Source organism: Dipteris shenzhenensis, chromosome 11 (genome assembly GCF_047967505.1).
Source record: "Dipteris shenzhenensis isolate YYH24624 ecotype China chromosome 11, Dip_SZ_1.0, whole genome shotgun sequence".
Classification (NCBI taxonomy): domain Eukaryota; kingdom Viridiplantae; phylum Streptophyta; class Polypodiopsida; order Gleicheniales; family Dipteridaceae; genus Dipteris; species Dipteris shenzhenensis.
In genome coordinates, this window is record NC_141606.1 from 29,941,470 (window position 1) to 29,959,486 (window position 18,017).

Genomic DNA, 18,017 nt, shown 5'->3' on the forward strand with positions numbered 1-18,017 from the left:
GTGAGAGCTTGCAAAATCTCAAATAAGTTGCATTGATGGCTGCACAGCAGAATGCCATGCCTTCCCATGAGGAGAGTGCCATAAATGATCAAGCTATGCAAGAGCAGAGCGTGCAATCAAAGACTGAGGCAAGTTACAAACATTTAATGGCACAGCTCGTGGAAGCCAGAAGGGATCCATTGTTTCGCAGGCTCGTAAATCCTCATGCAGAGGAAGAGCAACAGAGAGTTTCTTTTGGGGCAACCCAGAAGGTTACAACCATAAAGAGATCCCTGGACGCAGTTCTTGTTCTTCATGTAGATGATGTTTCCAAGAAGAGCAAGAAACCTCGAAAAGAGGACAGCAAAAAGAGGAAAGCAGGTAGTCAGGATGGGAGTACGCCTTCCAAGAAGAAAAAGGCCAAGCATCATCATAGCTCTTCAAGTTCCTCTTCTTCTAGCTCTACCTCTTCATCCTCATCATCCCCTTCTTCTTCTGGATCATCGAAGCCAAATTATAAGAAGAAGAAGAAGAAGTCAGGCAAGAGAGCAAAAACCAAGGAGTTCAAAGAAGGTGGGAAAGCTGTCAGGTTTACAACTTTTAATGGCTAGTATGGCCAGACAGAAAAAGCCATGCAGTTCATTAGACAGTTTGATGCAGCTTTTGGCACGGAGAGATTTTCAGAGTCTTTGAAGCTGCGCATGGTTAGTTTACACTTGACAGCAACAGCTAGTGCATGGTGGAGCACACAGACTACAGCTGGCACTGCTCCAAGAAAGTGGAAGGGCTTCAAGAAAGCCTTCTACAAACAGTTTATGTCCAAGCAGTTCAAAGACCATGTCCTTGTCGCCTGGGACATCTTGCATATGGATGCAGGAGATACAGTAGAGGCTTACAACCAGAAATTTTGGGATGCATTTTTGCAAATCACTCCCTTCAAGAAGGTCTCAAAGAAGACCCAGGTAAGAAAGTATAGGTCTGGTCTCACGCCAAAGATTCAGGCTGTGGTTAGTACCCAACAACTTAAGGGCATACAGGATATCATGCACGCAGCCACTGTGGCGAGTTTAATGAATATGCAAGATCCCAACACAGTGCCTTCTCTTTATGCCGGGACAATGAAAAAGCGAGCCACACCTCAATCGAGTTTCCCAAGGCTCAGAAGAGGGAATTTCAGCCTTAGAAGCCGGGGGGAAACCAAGCACCAAAAGACTTCAAGGGAAAACCTCAGTTTTCCCTGAGCAGATAGCCATTTTTCGCAAAGAGGGTTCCAGGGAACAGAGAAAGCCACAGGGACAACAAAAGCCGATGGTAGGAGGAATTCTGGACATTTTGGGCCGAGTGACAAGTCTAGAGGAAAGAGAGTTGCTACTATCTTGGGGCAAGATTAGAGACTAGTGGGCGCTAATATTGTTTGGTCGTGGGGCTACAGATAACTTCATCTCAAAGGATTTAGCCTTGAGGCTGGGGATAAAGACGAAGGAGTTGGGTAGGGCTCTGGATGCTGATCAGATGTTAGGTGGGAACCTTGTGCCAGTTACTCCCCTGATAGGGAAGCTAAACTATGTTGATTAGGAAGACTTCTTCATCTCCCCACTAAAACATCATGACGTGGTTTTGGGTATGCCTTGGTTCCATCGCAAGGCTGTGAAGCTAACTCTTCTTGAGAGAGTGCTTGAATTTGTACATAGGGGTAAAACGCAGTGTGTGGTTGCCAGGAATAGAGCGGAGACTATGCCCATTGTATCAAATATCTCAATCGGAAAAGCAATAGAGTTTGCAGTTTCGGCATACATGGTTTTTATAAAAGAAAGAGAAGTTGAAATGCATGCTGAAGTGAGTGAGGCAGATCAAAATAAATATCAGTTTCTTGTAAACTTTAAAGATTGTTTGTCTGATGCTTTGCCAGGGGAACTACCCCGTGAGAGACCTGAAGATCATGGCATAGAACTCATTCCTGGTAGTGAGCCACCTAATAGGCCCCCATACAGAGCTAGTGCAACATAGCGAGAAAATTATGACCCAGGTGCAAGACTTGTTGTCCAAGGGGTTGATTCAGCCCAGTTCCTCTCCATTTTGCTCCCTTGTACTGCTTGTATAGAAGAAAGATGGTTCATTTCGTATGCGCGTCAACTATCGCGCACTGAACAAAATGACCATCAAGAACAGATTCCCAATTCCGTGCATCGATGATGTGCTGGACCAGTCACCAGTTAAATGGGGCTTCATTTTTCAGCAGGATAGACTTAAAGAGTGGTTATCGCCAAGTAAGGATACAGCCATAGGATGTGCACAAGACAACGTTTCACACTTCTTTTGGGCTGTATGAGTATCTGGTGATGCCTTTTGGATTGACAAATGCCCCGGCTACTTTCAATAGAATGATGAATCATATCTTCTGACCTTATAGATAGTTCATAGGAACCTTCTTTGATGACATCATTGTTTTCTCTAAGTACGAAGAAGAGCACAAGGAACATCTTGCTACAGTTTTCCAAGAGCTGCGAAATCACCAGCTCTATGCAAGCAGCAAGAAGAGTGAATTCTTTCTACAAGAGATCCATTATTTGGGGCATTTAATATCCAAAGATGGGATACAGATGGACCCGGCAAAGATCCAAGCCATTCAGGAATGGCCAGAGCTGAAGACTGTGCATGAAGTCCATAGTTTCCTAGGCCTGTGTTCTTACTACAGAAGATTTATCAGGCATTTCGCGGACATAGCCGCTCCACCTCACGACCTTACTAAGAAAAATACAACTTTCAGATGGGTATTCCTCAAAAGAAAACATTCACCACACTCAAAGAGAAGCTGACCACAGAATCAATTCTGATAGTTCCTGATTTGAATCAGCCCTTTGATGTGGGTTGTGATGCCTGTGGGGAGTGTGTTGGGGCTGCATTGCATCAGAATGGTCATGTAGTGGCCTATGAGAGCAGGAGACTCCAGGATGCAGAGAGATATTTGGGAATCTATGAGAAAGAGTTGATCGCTGTAATTCATGCCATCCATACTTGGAAGCATGATCTTTTGGGTGCAGACTTTACGGTTAAGACTGATCACCAAAGTCTGAGATATTTCTTGACTCAGACTAAGCTCTCCAAGAAGCACATGAAATGGGCAAACATATAGTCAATGTATTATTTTTAGATTGTCCATACTCCGGGAGCTTAGAACAGAGTGGCAGATGCCTTCTCTCAAAGACCCTAGGTGAACAATGTAACTATTGCTTATCATAGGGATCTGGAATACATAAGAGAGCAATATGCTAATGATGCAGATTTTGGTGAGATTTTACAGCAAGTGCAAGAGGGGCAGTCCACTTGTCACTTTTCCCTGAAAGATGGGTATCTAATGATGACTAGTCGCCTATGCATCACCTAAGAGATGAGAAAAAAGATTTTGGAGGAATGCCATGCACCTCCCTATGCGGGGCATAGAGGAATTACAGCAATAACTCAAGCATTAGAGAGGTATTTCTTTTGGCAAGCGATGCGGAAAGATATAGATCAGTTTGTTACAGAATGCCTAACTTGTCAGAAGGTCAAATATGACAGACGGAAGGCACTTGGCGTACTTATGCCTCTTCTTGTGCCTCAGGCACCGTGGGAAAGTATTGCAATGGACTTTACTTTTAATTTGCCACGATCAAAGTCAGGGAATGATGGGATTTGGACTATCATAGATAGATTCAGCAAGCAAGCTCACTTCATTCCGGTTCGCAAAACTACAAAGACAGATCATATGGCTAAGCTTTTCATGGCATAGATCTTTAAGCACCATGGTATTTTTTTTCGATAATATGGGGACGAATCTGAATTTTTCTTTTTCTTTCCGTCCCCAGACAGATGGTCAAAGTGAGGTAGCAAATTCTATAGTGTTGGATTTACTGAAATGCTACGTGGCTGACCAAAGTTCAGACTGGGAAAAGTACGTATCACTGGTGGAGTTCATCCACTTAGCATCCAATGCCGAATAAATTTTGAATTTTACAAGATACTTGTAAAATCGTTGCCCTGAGGACCTTTGTGTACAGTATGATACATAATTTGTTCTGGCTGAAGGACTGAAGGACCTCCTTGAGCTCATTCACTTCTGGTGGATCCTCTCTTACTGGTTCTGTAGGCTCCAGTCCCTGAAATTTCTTTAGAAGACTCACATGAAAGGCATTGTGAATCCTTCAATGCTCTGGCAGTACCAACCTGTATGCAACCTCATTAATCGCTTCTGTAACCCTAAAAGGGCCATAGTATCTGAGAGAGAACTTTGCATACACCTTTTGCTTGCCCTTTAACTTGCAGAACCTAGCTTTCTCAAACTTCAAAAGCACCCAATCTCCTTTGATGATATCTAACTGTCTCCTATGCTTATCTGCAGCCTTCTTATGATTTTCTTGAGACCTTTCTATTTCTGTCTGGACCTAGCTGAGAACCGTCTGGAGGTCTTTGACCAAGTGATCAGCTGCAAATATTTTATCTTTGGTCCTCAGGATAGGTGGCAGAATCACCTTCCCATAGATGACCTCAAAGGGGGGCTTTCTCTATGGAGCTATGAACTGCATAATTATAAATACTTCAAAGTCAAAGTTCCAGTTGACCATTTGTTGATCATAATCAATGAGTTCTTCATTTATTTAATTATGTTTAAAAAGTTATATTTATTTGGTCAAAGTATTGACTTCGGTGAAAGATACTTAACTCGGGTTAAGTAAGCCTAACCTCGGTTAGGAAGGCTTGGCTTAGGCCAAGATGGTTAATTATGGTTAACCAAAGAACCAAAGCACTGACTTCGGTCAGAGAGTGTTGACTTCGATCAACGAGACTTGGCTTATGTCAAGAGGGTTAACTTCAGTTAACCAAGCTGTGCCAACCTCGGTTGGAGAGATTTGGCCATAATTAAGGCGCTTCGACTGATGGTCAAGCCCCTTAATTATGATCAATAGGATTGACCTTGGTCGACCAGAGTAATCGTTTTATGTTATGTGCACATGTTTGCTTGGTGGGGATGCCCACAGAGACTAGGATTAGTCTAGAATTTATTTGCATGCAAAAGCGCTAACGATTAATGGGTGCCATGGTTATGTGTGCTTTAATTAACTGTTACAGGTGCTAAGAGGGGTTGAACGCTCAACGCGCAAGCAACAAGAGCCTAGCAAGCATTAGGCAGATTACTTGCATGATCAAGTGCTACGAAGATTACTTGCATGATCAAGTGCTACGAAGACCCCATAATTTGCCCTTTGAGTTTTGTGACCACAGGGTTCTTCCAGCTAGAGCATGCTGCTCCCCTGATCACAGATAGCAGGAGAGGCAGAGAGCCCGAGACCGAGACGTGGCACACTCGATAGAGGACAGATGCACAGATCATGGTAGCTAACATCTCATCTATTTTGAGACCTGGGATCATAGTTAGGGGAAACGGAAACGGGGAAACGGGGAACGGAAACGGAAACGGAAACGTTTCGGGATTTCTGGGAGGGCTGAAACAGGGAAACGCCACGTCAGCAAGGGAGGGGAGTAGATGATGATGGAGGGCTGAAGCAGGCTGCAGGAGAGAAAGGAGAGGAAAGGAGTGAATGGGGCTGAAGGAGGGCTGGAAAACCTTGAGGATGGAGAGAGTATGAGGCTGAAGGAGTGGAAGGAGCCTGGAGACCAAAATCAAAAGCAAAAAGACAAAAAATGTGATTTTGGAGACCTAGCAGCCTGTGTTGTCTGAAACGGCACGTTTCAGGGCTCTGAAACGCGTTTCAGACTGGCTGAAACATTTCAGCCGGCCGTTTCAGGGTCCTGAAACGTTTCAGATCCTGAAACGCGTTTCAGGAAACGGCACTTCTCTGAAACGGCGTTTCAGGCCTGGCTGGGCTCTGAAACGCGTTTCAGCGTAACTATGCCTGGGATAAGGCGACAGGGGTTATTGTGGCGTTTGTCTAGCGTAGAGTAGCCGCTGGAGGGCACGACAGACTACTCCTCCAGACAGTAGACAACGATCTATCATGGGCTTCTTGCCTACACGGCCTAGCCCGTCACCGGGCATGCCTTGACGTTTCATGCCATGTGTATGCTACATTGTATTGTATGGTATTGGATCAGATTGCATCTGTTATGATGATGATGACTATGGCGATATATATGGTAATGGCGTTGACTATGTCTACACAGTTTTCTAGCATGGGTTAGGATGCTCGCTTAGTAGCTCCACCCTTTTGCTCATTGTGTCAAGCTTTCTATCAGTCTCATAGACCTATCGGTCTTTAGTAGACTTTAATAAACTTTCTTTCTTTTCCTTCTTTCTCCCTCCCTTTGCTGCTGCCCGCCTCTCCCTCCCTACTGTCCAACCTCCCTCCCTCCTTACTGCCCCGCCAGTCTCTGAGCTCCCCCTGCATGCTCTCAGCCCAGCTCCATCCCCACGCCATTGTCTACCTTACTCCCGCGTCAACATTGCTCTAATTTTGCTCCCACGACAGCTCCTGCTCCAAATCGCGACTGCCGCTTTGCTCCAACACCCGTTACAGGCTGCGACATTTCGTGCTCCAGTTCCAACATTCACTTCAGGATGTGGCATTACTTGCTCTACAACATGCTCTAGGCCAGCGTGGTATTTCCAATATTGTGGCATTACTTGCTCTACAACTTGCTCACTCGCAAAAAAATGGCAAAAACAATATTTCGAAATATTGTGGCATTAATTGAGCCCACAATATTTCGACTGGAATATTTTGAGCCATCTTTCCAATATTTTGAGGGAAAGGTGGTCTAGCCCTCAATCAGCCATCTTTCCCTCTATAGCCAGATTGGCCTCATTCACTTTTTGGGTATTGTGATAATTCTATCTATCTTAACTGGTGCATTGCCCTATCAGCTAGATTTAGATGCTCGTTTGGGAGAGACTAAAATGAAATCGTTTAGACTTCACAAGCAGCTATAGCTTGAATGAAGAGATTTTGGACTACTTTTTGATTAGCCTTCTCCTTTAGTGCTAGCCTTCGTCATGGCTGAGTTTGCCCTTCACCTCCGGAGTGCCGATAGAAACTCTGTACGAAGACTTTGTATGAAAGGATGCTCAAGTATGTGTGGGTGTGTGGATTTGTATGTGTGAGAGCATATTTTTATACTATGGTCTACACCCACTGTTGGGCGCTGATGACGTCAGTGGGGATGTCATGCTATGCGTGATGGAGTTTATGGTTTTCAATCTTATGAGTGACTATCGTGAGATTGAAACTGCACTATGTCGTGTTTTTAGAGGATGAGTTTGGGAATGTTCCTGGATTCGTCTAGGTATATCATCCACTTTCCAGGTTTCTCCTCACCACCCTTAGTCTCATGCCACAATGCCCACATCCCCCATCAATCAGTTACCCCCATCACTTGGCCCCCTCGTATGCCCTACCCATACTCGTCACTCCTGGGACACGCTGTCCCACCGAGGCTTGGGAGCAGATCCTCATGGAGTTTCACTGCCTCCGTACATGAGAGATGGAGCGGACAAGAGGGGCAAAGACAGATATAGATCCTATGAGATAGGATGTCCTCATAGCCTAGACAATGGCAACTGATTTTTTGGAAGGAGGGGGATGACCTCTGTTGCTGTACAGAGCCAAGGAGCAGTCTTGCGGTGGAGGAGAGGATTGCCATGATGGAGATGGTCATGGAGGATGCCTCCAAGTGGGTGGATGTTTTGATACGGGGTCTGCGAGACAACTGTTGCGGCAACTCTACTTGAGCAGCAGTAGAAAGCTAGTGAGGCCCTTGACATAAGGGTTTGCAGGGTTACACGCACCACTGCAGCTATTTCAGACGCTACCTCTTTTGTTTTACCTACCTGAGGCTACAAGAGCATGGTATTGAGGGTGCATGGCGGGGTGGACAAGATCCCACCATAAATCATCCACTTGTGATACACTTTAGAGATACTTAAGCCCAGCTAGAGAACTACGTAGGCGTGCATCCCTATGGGCCCATCCAGATATTCACATGAGCGAGGACCTTACTCCTCTATAGGTAGAGGAGAGGCAAGCCCTCTTAGTGCACAGTGGGATGCCATGCTTAGGGAGGAAAAGTGGGTTGTGGTAAACGCTCTTAATCGGACCTAGGCGAGGGCTCATTGACACACCCGCATAGGGATGCAGGGTGTATGAGACTGCATGATAGAGACCTTGTCTTTTACAATTTTAAATTGTAATGAAACCTTATGGTTAGAGCTAGGGAATTTCTCAGAGTCGTATTGAGGATGAGATATTGTCTTCTCTACGAAGACTCACTAAAGCCCATCACCCACTATCACCAACTTGGATTATACATATTGGAGTCTACCTATAGGGACAAGACCGAGAAGGGCGGGGGAGTACGTGGATTTGGCGGAGTAGCTGTTCTGTACAGATCATCTCTAACAGGGGTGGTCACCGTGGAGAGACACGACTCACACATTAGATTCATCCGGATCCAGATCAAGAGCACATCTTTACAAGATAATTTCTTTGCAGTCTGCTACTTTCCTTTGGATATCTCACATTTTGCCAGGGAGCTTCGAGAGGATTGAGAGACATTCCCATACAATGTCTTATTCCAGGATATCATGGAGTTTTGGAGTCGCGGGGAGGTTCTCCTTGGAGACTTCAATCGCTAGGGCTGCTGACCACAGATACTGATCATTGACTTTCAACATGACTCGATTATGTAGTCTGACATTGATTTACATAAGGCAAGTATCTTGTGAGTATCCTCAGATTATTGAATCCCGGTCACCTCATATGGGCACGCCTTTATTGATATGGGCAAGATGCATGACGTGATCATATAGAATGGTCTAGAGAGATGGCCATCTTCCGATAGGCTCACTTGTTTACAACATGGAGGAGGGACCATCGTAGTCAACCGTATCATGGAATCCCTTGCCTTTGCCTCCTACATCACAGATTTCTCTATTCCTAACCACCCCTTCGAGGTGATTATACATACATGTTCTTTAGCTTATCCGTCCCACTCCCACCAGAGCACATCAACTTATACTACTTTCCAGGAGATTCATTTTGACTATATCCTATCCCCTGCCTATGCAGCTCGCCTCTACACTATGGTTGAGGACCTTGATGATATCCCTCTTTTAGAGGGCAGAGCCGTACTTATCACCCGTTCCTTGATGATGCCACCATCCAGTCTTTCCCTCATACCACTAGATCCACCTGCCCACTATGTGTTGAATCGGTCCCCTGAAATAGCTAGTACCAATGGTGAGTGTGCGGCCTTGCACCGTTAGCTCGGATTCGAGACCAAGTATGTGTGTGTGCACGTGCGTATATGTACACACATGCATGTCTTTTCACCTTTTTTGGTACTATAGGAAGACATCCAGAGGTACACATGTAGTTGGGGGATGTCCTACTCATAGGGGCTTCAATGCCAAAAACAGAGACATGTAGGTAGAGCCCCTAGAATTCCAAGAGAATTCCATCATACTTCCACCTACACAAGGGGAGTTTAGTCACGGATTAGAGCATGTACATGCTGGTTCTACGGTCACACAAAATGGGAGATATTTTTACTGGACATGTGTACTACTCATGAGGTATTCATCTGGTAGAGATGGCCAAGATCAAGGAGTTATACATGGTGCCTAGACAGAGGTGGCCGTAGTGTAGAGGACTATATCAAGGGATCCCTGGTCTTCACCTAACATATTTCTAACCTTATAGTACACCCTCTCATGTCAAGGGTAGACCATTCCCGCCTATTCTTGGAGCTAACACTTCCCAAACCCATCTAGGGCACAAAGAGACCATCATCATCCACATACTACCAATATGACTTTGACCCACATATTTCTTAGCTATCTATTGGGCTATGTAGATGAGCAACTAAATACAGATGCCAAATCCTTCTCCCCACTAATTCCATGCATATCGCAGCATAACACTCCCGTCTCATAATCAAAATAGAAGAAAGGGGCCACATGATGTGGTAAGACCCCACATCCATCCATCATGCATGAAGGGGATGGTTGGTATGCTTATACCATATCTCTTTGTGTCCAACGAGGTCTGATCCTTATGAAACTTTGTTATTATAAGGGCCTTATCCATTTGGAGGTCTTCACAAAGTTTTACAATAATCTGTATGACATGTGGCAAGGCCACAAGAGATAGACCGATGGAATAGGAGGAGGAAATCAAAGCTGCTGAAATGAAGTACAAGGGTATACAACCCTAAAACCCTAGGATGTAATGCTAATTAGGGTTAAGACCCTTACAAACAACTAACTCAACTGCTAACTATGGTTAAAGAAGGAAAACCTCAATGAGGGAAATAGTGTCCCTAACCTTATTACTAACCTAACATTGACCACTGCCTTAATATTTCCAACACCCCTTGCAGTGACAATGTCTTGGTGTATAAGGTGTGATCTCAATCACCAAATGGAACAAGTTTAAAGCTTTGCAAGAAGCCTCAAACTTTCCTTGAGTTATTGCCTTGGTGAATAGATCGTCCACATTCTAATGTGTCGAGCAAAGAACTTCGAGGCTCAAAAGCCTTTGCTGCAGCTTGCTTCTGCTTCTTTCCAAGCTTTGCAGCTCGTGGATGGTCGTGCCAGAATCCACAGGTTAGACAAATTACAAGGAAGTGAAAAAGCCAGCTTCCCAACGTAGTAACTGCGACCTGTCGAATTCCTAGGTATCTACTAGTTACAATGACTAGGCAAGTGTGAAACCTTCCAAGCCCGTGGTCAAATGTTAAGGTAAGCTCCTCCTTGTAGGTAACCTTAGCCCCTTAAAAATAGGGCAATTTAGTACTCTCTTGGACATGCAACAATTAATTGTACCTACAACAATTAATTGTAGCACATAACCATGGCACCCATTAATTGTTAGCTCTTGCATACAAATAGGAATCTCTAGACTAGTCCTAGTCTCTGTGGGCATCCCCACCAACCAAACCGGTGCGCACAAAATAAAAGCACTCTGGTTGATCGAGGTCAACCCTCTTTGACCGTGGTTAAGAATCTTGACCGAGGCAGAAATAACTTAACCCTAGGCAAATCTCTCTGATCGTAGTTAGCACAAATGCTCTAGTTGATCGAAGTCAACCCTCCTTGGTTGAAACCAAGTCTCCTTGATCAAAGTCAAGCCTCATTGACCGGAGTCAATGCTTTGACCAAATAAATAAACTCTTTGACCATAGCAAAATAATTAAACAACTCTTTAACCATGGCCAAATAAAAGGTCAACTTTGTATATTACTGAGAGTATTTACAATGACAGTTCCCATGATACTTCTGATCATTTTGTTGAGCATGATTGGGCCTTCTTTACTTGTAGCTATGGTGTTTCTTGGGAGTCATGTATTTTCAGCGTGAATGAGGCGGCTGAGACATGGTACTTTGATAGCTGTACTTCTTGCCATATTACTTCACATAAATCTTTCTTTGATAAGCTATCCAATGCATTGGTTTCTTGTGCCAATGATTCTTCTTATCCAATTAAAGGGATTGGAGAACTTCCACTCACAGCCGTGGATGGTTCAGATCTTTGCATCTAGGATGTTTTGGGATTAAGAAGAATTTACTTCCTTTCTCTCGCAGAGTTTACCAGGTCATCTTTGAGGATGATAGATGTACGGTTTGTGACACACACACACACACACACACACACACACACATAGAGAGAGAGAGAGAGAGAGAGAGAGAGAGAGAGAGAGAGAGAGATTATGCGTTGGTTTTCACTTGCACATTATGTCACGGGTTATTTCAGCTTGATGCCTATGAGAAAAAAGTATATTCAGCATTTGTGGGTTCGACCTCTGCCATGTAGGATGTAGAGTTATGGCATGCTAGGTTGGGCATGTAAATTATGGCAGCCTTATGTTATTCCAGAATCTTAATATGGTTGATGCCTTGCCTCGTTTGGAGAGTCCTGCAAACAAAATATTGGAGGGCTGTATTTTGGGTAAAATGCATCGTTTTTTCTTTCCCAAGGATGGTGCAGTCCGGGCTACACATAAATTACAGCTTGTCCAATGTGGGCTATTTTTGTACATTTGGTTGTGTAGCATATGCACATGTGCCTCAAAGGGCCGGAGCCTACAAAGCCTATATTGGAAGGTCCACCAGAGGTGGATTAGTTAGAGGAGATCGTGCACCTAGAGCAGATTGTGTATCAAGGGTCCCCAGGGCAAGGTATTTTATAGGTACCTTTTCAAGTTGAAGAATTATTCGGCATTGAATGGATGAAGACATGTTGTCTGATTATCCACAAGTTTTGGATATTTACAAAGAGGCTCTTCAGTTGAGGTCAACTGATTAGAAGTTGAGGGGATGTCACCAAGTTGTAAATACTCAGAGTAAAATATGAAGTTTGACCATAGTTAAAGAGTTCTTTAATTATTATGTTATGGTCAAAGAGTTATTTTATTTGGTTAAAGCATTGACTTTGGTCAATGAGGCTTGACTTTGGTCAAGGAGTCTTGGTTTCAACGAAGGAGGGTTGACTTTGGTTAATCAGAGCATTTGTGCTGACTATGGTTAGAGAGATTTGACTAGGGTTAAGTATTTTTGACCTCGGTCAAGGTTCTTAACCATGGTTAAAGAGGGTTGACCTCGCCAACCAGAGTACTTTTATTTTGTGTGCACTGGTTTGCTTGGTGGGGATGCCCACAGAGACTAGGACTAGTCTAGAGATTTCTATTTGCATGCAAGAGCCAACAATTAATGGGTGCCATGGTTATGTGCTACAATTAATTATTGCAGGTGCAAGAGAGTACTAAATTAAAGGGGCTAAGGCTATCTACAAGGAGGAGTTACGTTAACATGTGACTAAGGGCTTGAAAGATTCCACAGGTGCCTAGTCATTGGCATGTAACTAGTAGGTAGCTAGGAATTTGACATGTGGCATTACTACCTTGGGAAGCTGGCTTTTTAACTTGTAATTTTTCCAGCTTGTGGATTTTGACACGACCAGCCATGAGCTGCAAAGCTTTGTAATTCAGACTTTTCATCAATCAATAAAGATACCTTCTAGGGGTCCAGCCCGTTTGGTTTTGGGCCCTAGAATGTGGTCATGAGCATGAATTGCTAGCTGTAAATGTGACGAATTCGGGCTGCATCGTGAATTGTCAATCAAAGGAGTTCATCCGTTCTTGCATGGAACTTGCATGATGAACTGAGCCTGAAACTGCCATACCAGATTCTTTCTTCTTCTCTTTTGCAAGCCTCTGGGGCTTTCACCGATGTGATGACCAGGCTTTTTCTAATAATGGCACTTGCCTTTCTTGAGAGGCTTTGAAGTTTTGAACTGAGCCTGAAACTACCATACCAGACTCTTTCTTCTTCTCTTTTGCAAGCCTCTGGGGCTTTCACCGATGTGATGACCGGGCTTTTTCTAATAATGGCACTTGCCTTTCTTGAAAGGCTTTGAAGTTTGAGGCATCCTTTTTATCTTTCCCACCTGCATGTGCATGTCTAGGACCACTGCTAGAGGAATGGCTTGGCTGAACTTTCTTTTTACTCTTGAAAAAGCATGCTCTCCACTACGAGAACGTGACGGCCATTCTTTCGTGTCTGCTTCTCCTGCCACTAGAGTGCTACCAACTCTTGAAAAATGAGGGGATTCTGATTCCCTCACATTGAAATGTTGAGAGACGCATAACTAATACTAGTGCACAGTTAGTCGTTTGAGGTGTGCTCTCGCTCCTCATCTCCACTCTTCTCCTCTCCTCTCTCCATATTTGTTCATGGTATCAGAGCTCCCTTGCCTTCTGCTGAGGCATATCAAAGGCTTGCTCGACCAATAGCTACAAGGCAATGAGCTCCCGGCTCTTCACACAGCAATGGCCGAAAAGCCTCCACGACAGTCGTCCAGAGCTCATCCAACGCTCTAATGGCCTCTAGCAAGATGAGTCTACAAGCAAATACGTCGATCCAAGCTCACGGCGCGACAGCTTTCAACAGAGCTTGCAGCTCTCGGGTATCAACCAACACAAAGAAAGATACGACTCCAGTAAGGAGTTCAAAGTAATGGTAACAAGCTATGATTCTAGAATAACCTCATCGATGTTTAAGAGTTGCTCTTGCAAATTTTGAATCTTGGTGACATGTTCTTGCATAGAGTCACCCTCATCCACGTGCAAGCTATCAATCTCTTTGCGCAAATATGAGACTCGCACCTCATGACGAGCTTGATACATAGTTTCCAAAATATCCCTGGCATCTTTAGCAGTCCACGGTTCATCCAACGCTCTAATGGCCTCCAGCGAGACGAGTCAACAAGCAAATACGTCGCCCCAAGCTCACGATGCAATAGCTTTCAATAGAGCTTGCAGCTCTCAGGTACCAACCAACACAAAGAAAGATAAGACTCCAGTAAGGAGTTCAAAGTAATGGTAACAAGCTGTGATATCAATCTCTTTGCGCAAATATGAGACTCGTGCCTCATTATGAGCTTGATACATAGTTTCCAAAATATCCCAGGCATCTTTAGTAGTCTGGTTGGATTTGATATGAGGGACAATAAACCTCTTGATATTTAGTGAAATCAAAGACAAGGCTTGATAATTTTATATGTCCCACCTCTTTTGCTCAGGAGTAAGATGCGTAGGTGCTTGCCCAATCCTGGTAGCTTGTTGTCCTTGTTGCCCACGACCTGCACTACCACCACGACTTCCCCCCTTGCTGTGGAGGAGTATTTGGCGCTATAGGACCGGGACGGCCCAAACGCCCTTGGCAACCAATAGATTGCGAATCAAAAAACTCCAAAGAGGATAGTTGGCACAGTGGGGTCCTGGAAAGCTTTCAAAAAGCTTCCAGAGAACCGGAAGGCTTTGTTAGTACCCAATGTAGCTGTGGGCACAGGCGCAGGTGGAACTGTCAGCATGTGTAATATTCTCATCTCACCTTTTGATCCCTGTACAATTTATGCTTGCAAGGTGATGAAGCACACTTTGTCTACCGATGAGGTTAAGGGAAAAGCCTTGGAGGAAGCCACATGCGTGGGCGATGTCATACATCCGGGCATCATCCGAGCTATAGGTCTAGTACATGATGATAATCCAATGATAATATTTTCATTCGATACAGTGCTTGGGCATGATGTGACCTAGAGACATACCAGGAGGTAAGTGTAGGTAGAATTCAGCAGATTGATGTAGCTATTCTAGTGGATTGGATGGAAGTAGATGACATGCTGATTTTGTGTTGCACTTGGATGGGCACTTTCACGGGTGCAGGCATTCCTCTACAGGTTATTGCTTTCTGTGGTGCAGATAAGGATGCCGTGTTCTTTGATGTCATTGTGGGAGGCACGCTGTCCAGATTGTCCAATGATGTTTTATTAGAGATTCCGTTTCAGCCAGTCAGGATTGTTGGGTTGTGGAGCATGGCTCAGACTCAGAGTGGTACTTAGAGCCTCACCCGCGTCTTGTTACCCTGGGAACGTGGAGATTGTGGCTTTATGGAGGTGTTCCCATAAAGTACTTGCAGTGGGATCTCGAGGAGTGGGGATGGATTGATGAAGGGCACCGAGACAAGAGCCTCCCTTTCTTTCTTTATACTATTAGTAATGCTAGGAGATTCTAGTTGAGTTGTAGAGGTTGGAGGACTTCTAGAACGTCCCATTGGGAGAGTTATGAGATTTCAGTTGACATACAGAAGACCTCTGGAGGAGACTCCTGAAATCTTGCTAGAATAGAAAAATCACTCTATTCTTTAGTTTTCTATTCATGGCTATTGCAGTGAACCTATGGAGATCTAGGTTCAGGACAACCATACTTGTCCTCATTGCCCTTCTGATGTGGAGTCAGTTTAGCATTGCCTTTGGAAATACAAGCATGCCAAGTTATTTGGAAGGGGATAGTCAGTATTTTCAGTACCTTAAGTCGTCTTGGGGCTCAGGTGAGCATTGCCTTTGGAATTACAGGGAGGCCAAGATTTTTTGGAAGGGGATAGTCAGGATTTTCAGTATCTTTATTCGTCTCTCCTTCTTCATGACTCGGGGCTCAGGTGCTTGGCTCTCTCTCTCTCTCGGGGCCCTAGGTCTTCTATGAGAGACATGACTCATCTTAGGCTTTATCGGTTCGACGCCACTTAGTTGAGCCAAGCTCTCTGGATGATGCTCCCGCTTCACCGTTTTGAGGCGTGCATGCATCTGTGGACTCTTCCTAGGAGATACTGGTGAGTATTGCAGCGTGGCATATTTAGAGAGCCATATGCATAGAGGCATTAGATGGATCCTAGGTCCACTCTTCCCATACCTTGGCTAGTATATGGACGGATACTGTACAGCATAATTTGGACCAAAGGGCAAAAAGTACACACATTGATGGCCATTTGGGTGACCATGCAGGGGTCTTGACTTGCAGCTTCTGCTAGGAGAGGATATGAACAAGAACTGTTGAGACTTTTGTTTGCATAGAATCTGGGGTTGTCAAAGATTCTAGGATTATGCTGCTGATTTTGACGACGTGTGGCTGAAGTTGAGGAGCAAGGACACTATCTTTTGTCAATTGAATCTCAAAGGGTGTGTGAGTACTACTTCCAAGTGTCCTCAAACTCACAATCTAATAATGACTATCTTTCCTAGTGTGCTTCATCTGTGAATTAGGAACATAAAAAATCTAGTGTCGTGTCAGTCACTCCGTGTTTCAAGGTGTGGTAATGCTTGTCTGTATGTTGGCTAGAATAAACGCTAGAGTAATATTCTCTTAGTTGCTTTCTTATTCTCTTGGAAGTGTACTAAAACTGATTGTTTGATGTGTAGGGACTTTCTAGAGCTCGGTCAATATGCATTGACACAGAATTCCCATGAAACAATTTCGCACATGGCACAGAGTAGTGTAAGGAACGAGCAGCTGTCACCTGCTTCACATTCTTTTCCCCACGAAACACCTTCACGGTAAGTCTTTCACTGCATCTTCTCTACAGAGATGACCAATGTGTTATTTAGTGCTGGCCTATGCGAGGGTGATTACAAATGCGTATGCTCGCTGCAAAAATTCGAGGAAAGGTGGCAGGCCGAAGCTTTTTAGGTTGAATCTTTAAGACTCAAGGTTGTAGATATATTATTTCCGTGTTGGGAAAGGATCCGATAATTTGAATCTTTTGTTAGAATTATTAATATATTCTAGGCAGTGGCCAATGTAATGTAATAAGTGAGTTAGGGGCACTTTTCCCTCTTAGAGGTTTTTCCCCCTAACCACGGTCTAATCTCTAACTACGGTTAGTGATTAGATAGGATTTTGTCACTTAGACAAAACCCTTATCTCTTTCCTTTATTCACACTTCATTCACTTCAGTTCAGTTCACTTTTGGGAGTAAACTACGTTCAACTCACTCTCCATCTTGCTCACTCTTGCTCTCGCGCTTTTTCTCACATTTTGTTTCAAAGCACTTCCTTCCTGGACCTGCTCCCTGCTCCTAGCCTCTTGCTTTCAGCTCCCGCATTTTTGCTCCATCGCCAAGCTTCAGTTCCTGGATGTTCGTACATCACCATTCTGTCAGTACAGTCCGTACAAATGTACGAATTTCGTACCATGATTCTCTCCGTCCGTACAGTCTGTATGATTGTATGGATTTTCGTACCGCGCGTCAGTTTCGTCCGTACAGTTCCGTACGTCCGTCAGTACATTTTCGTGCTGCGCGTCAGTTTTCGTCCGTACAGTTCCGTACGGTCGTCTGTATAGTTCTGTACTTTTGCGCCAGTTTTGCCCGCACAGTCCGTACGATTCCGTACAATTCTGTACTTGCAGGTTTTTTTGCAGGTTGAAGGTGTTCGGTGTCTGTCATTTGCAGGCTAAGTTGTGCATCAGCCATTGTTTGGCTTCGCTTTTGGGAGCACATTTGAAGCTGTAGCAGACATTGCAGTAGATCTGCGAGTGTTAAGGAATTTTGGGGCTTTTTGCAGGCAGAGTGCAATTTGTGCAACATTTGGGGCTTTTAGATAATTTGCCCTCTTTTGTATGCAATTTCCTGCAAGAAATTGGGGCTTTTTCATTTGGGTTGCAATTTTGCAGGTAAAAGAGTATTTTGGAAGTTTGCAAGCAGTTCTGGACTCAGT

At 44.3% G+C, this 18,017-nt stretch overlaps 1 protein-coding gene across 13 annotated transcripts in view; it reads left to right on the plus strand.

Annotated features, from left to right (window-relative positions):
- The window catches only part of CW7, a 161,775-nt gene that overhangs the window by 44,927 nt on the left and 98,831 nt on the right, over positions 1-18,017 (plus strand). For 11 of the 13 annotated variants that reach the window (XR_015541750.1, XR_015541753.1, XR_015541752.1 and 8 more), the window contains one exon: positions 16,722-16,856. Coding sequence is in view for 9 of the 13 variants with exons in the window: in XM_087381338.1 (XP_087237464.1) it covers positions 16,722-16,856 (135 nt within the window). In the remaining 4 variants the exon portion in view is untranslated. The remainder of the gene's footprint in view (positions 1-16,721; positions 16,857-18,017) is intronic. The other 2 variants (XM_087381337.1, XM_087381336.1) reach the window with 1 other exon arrangement.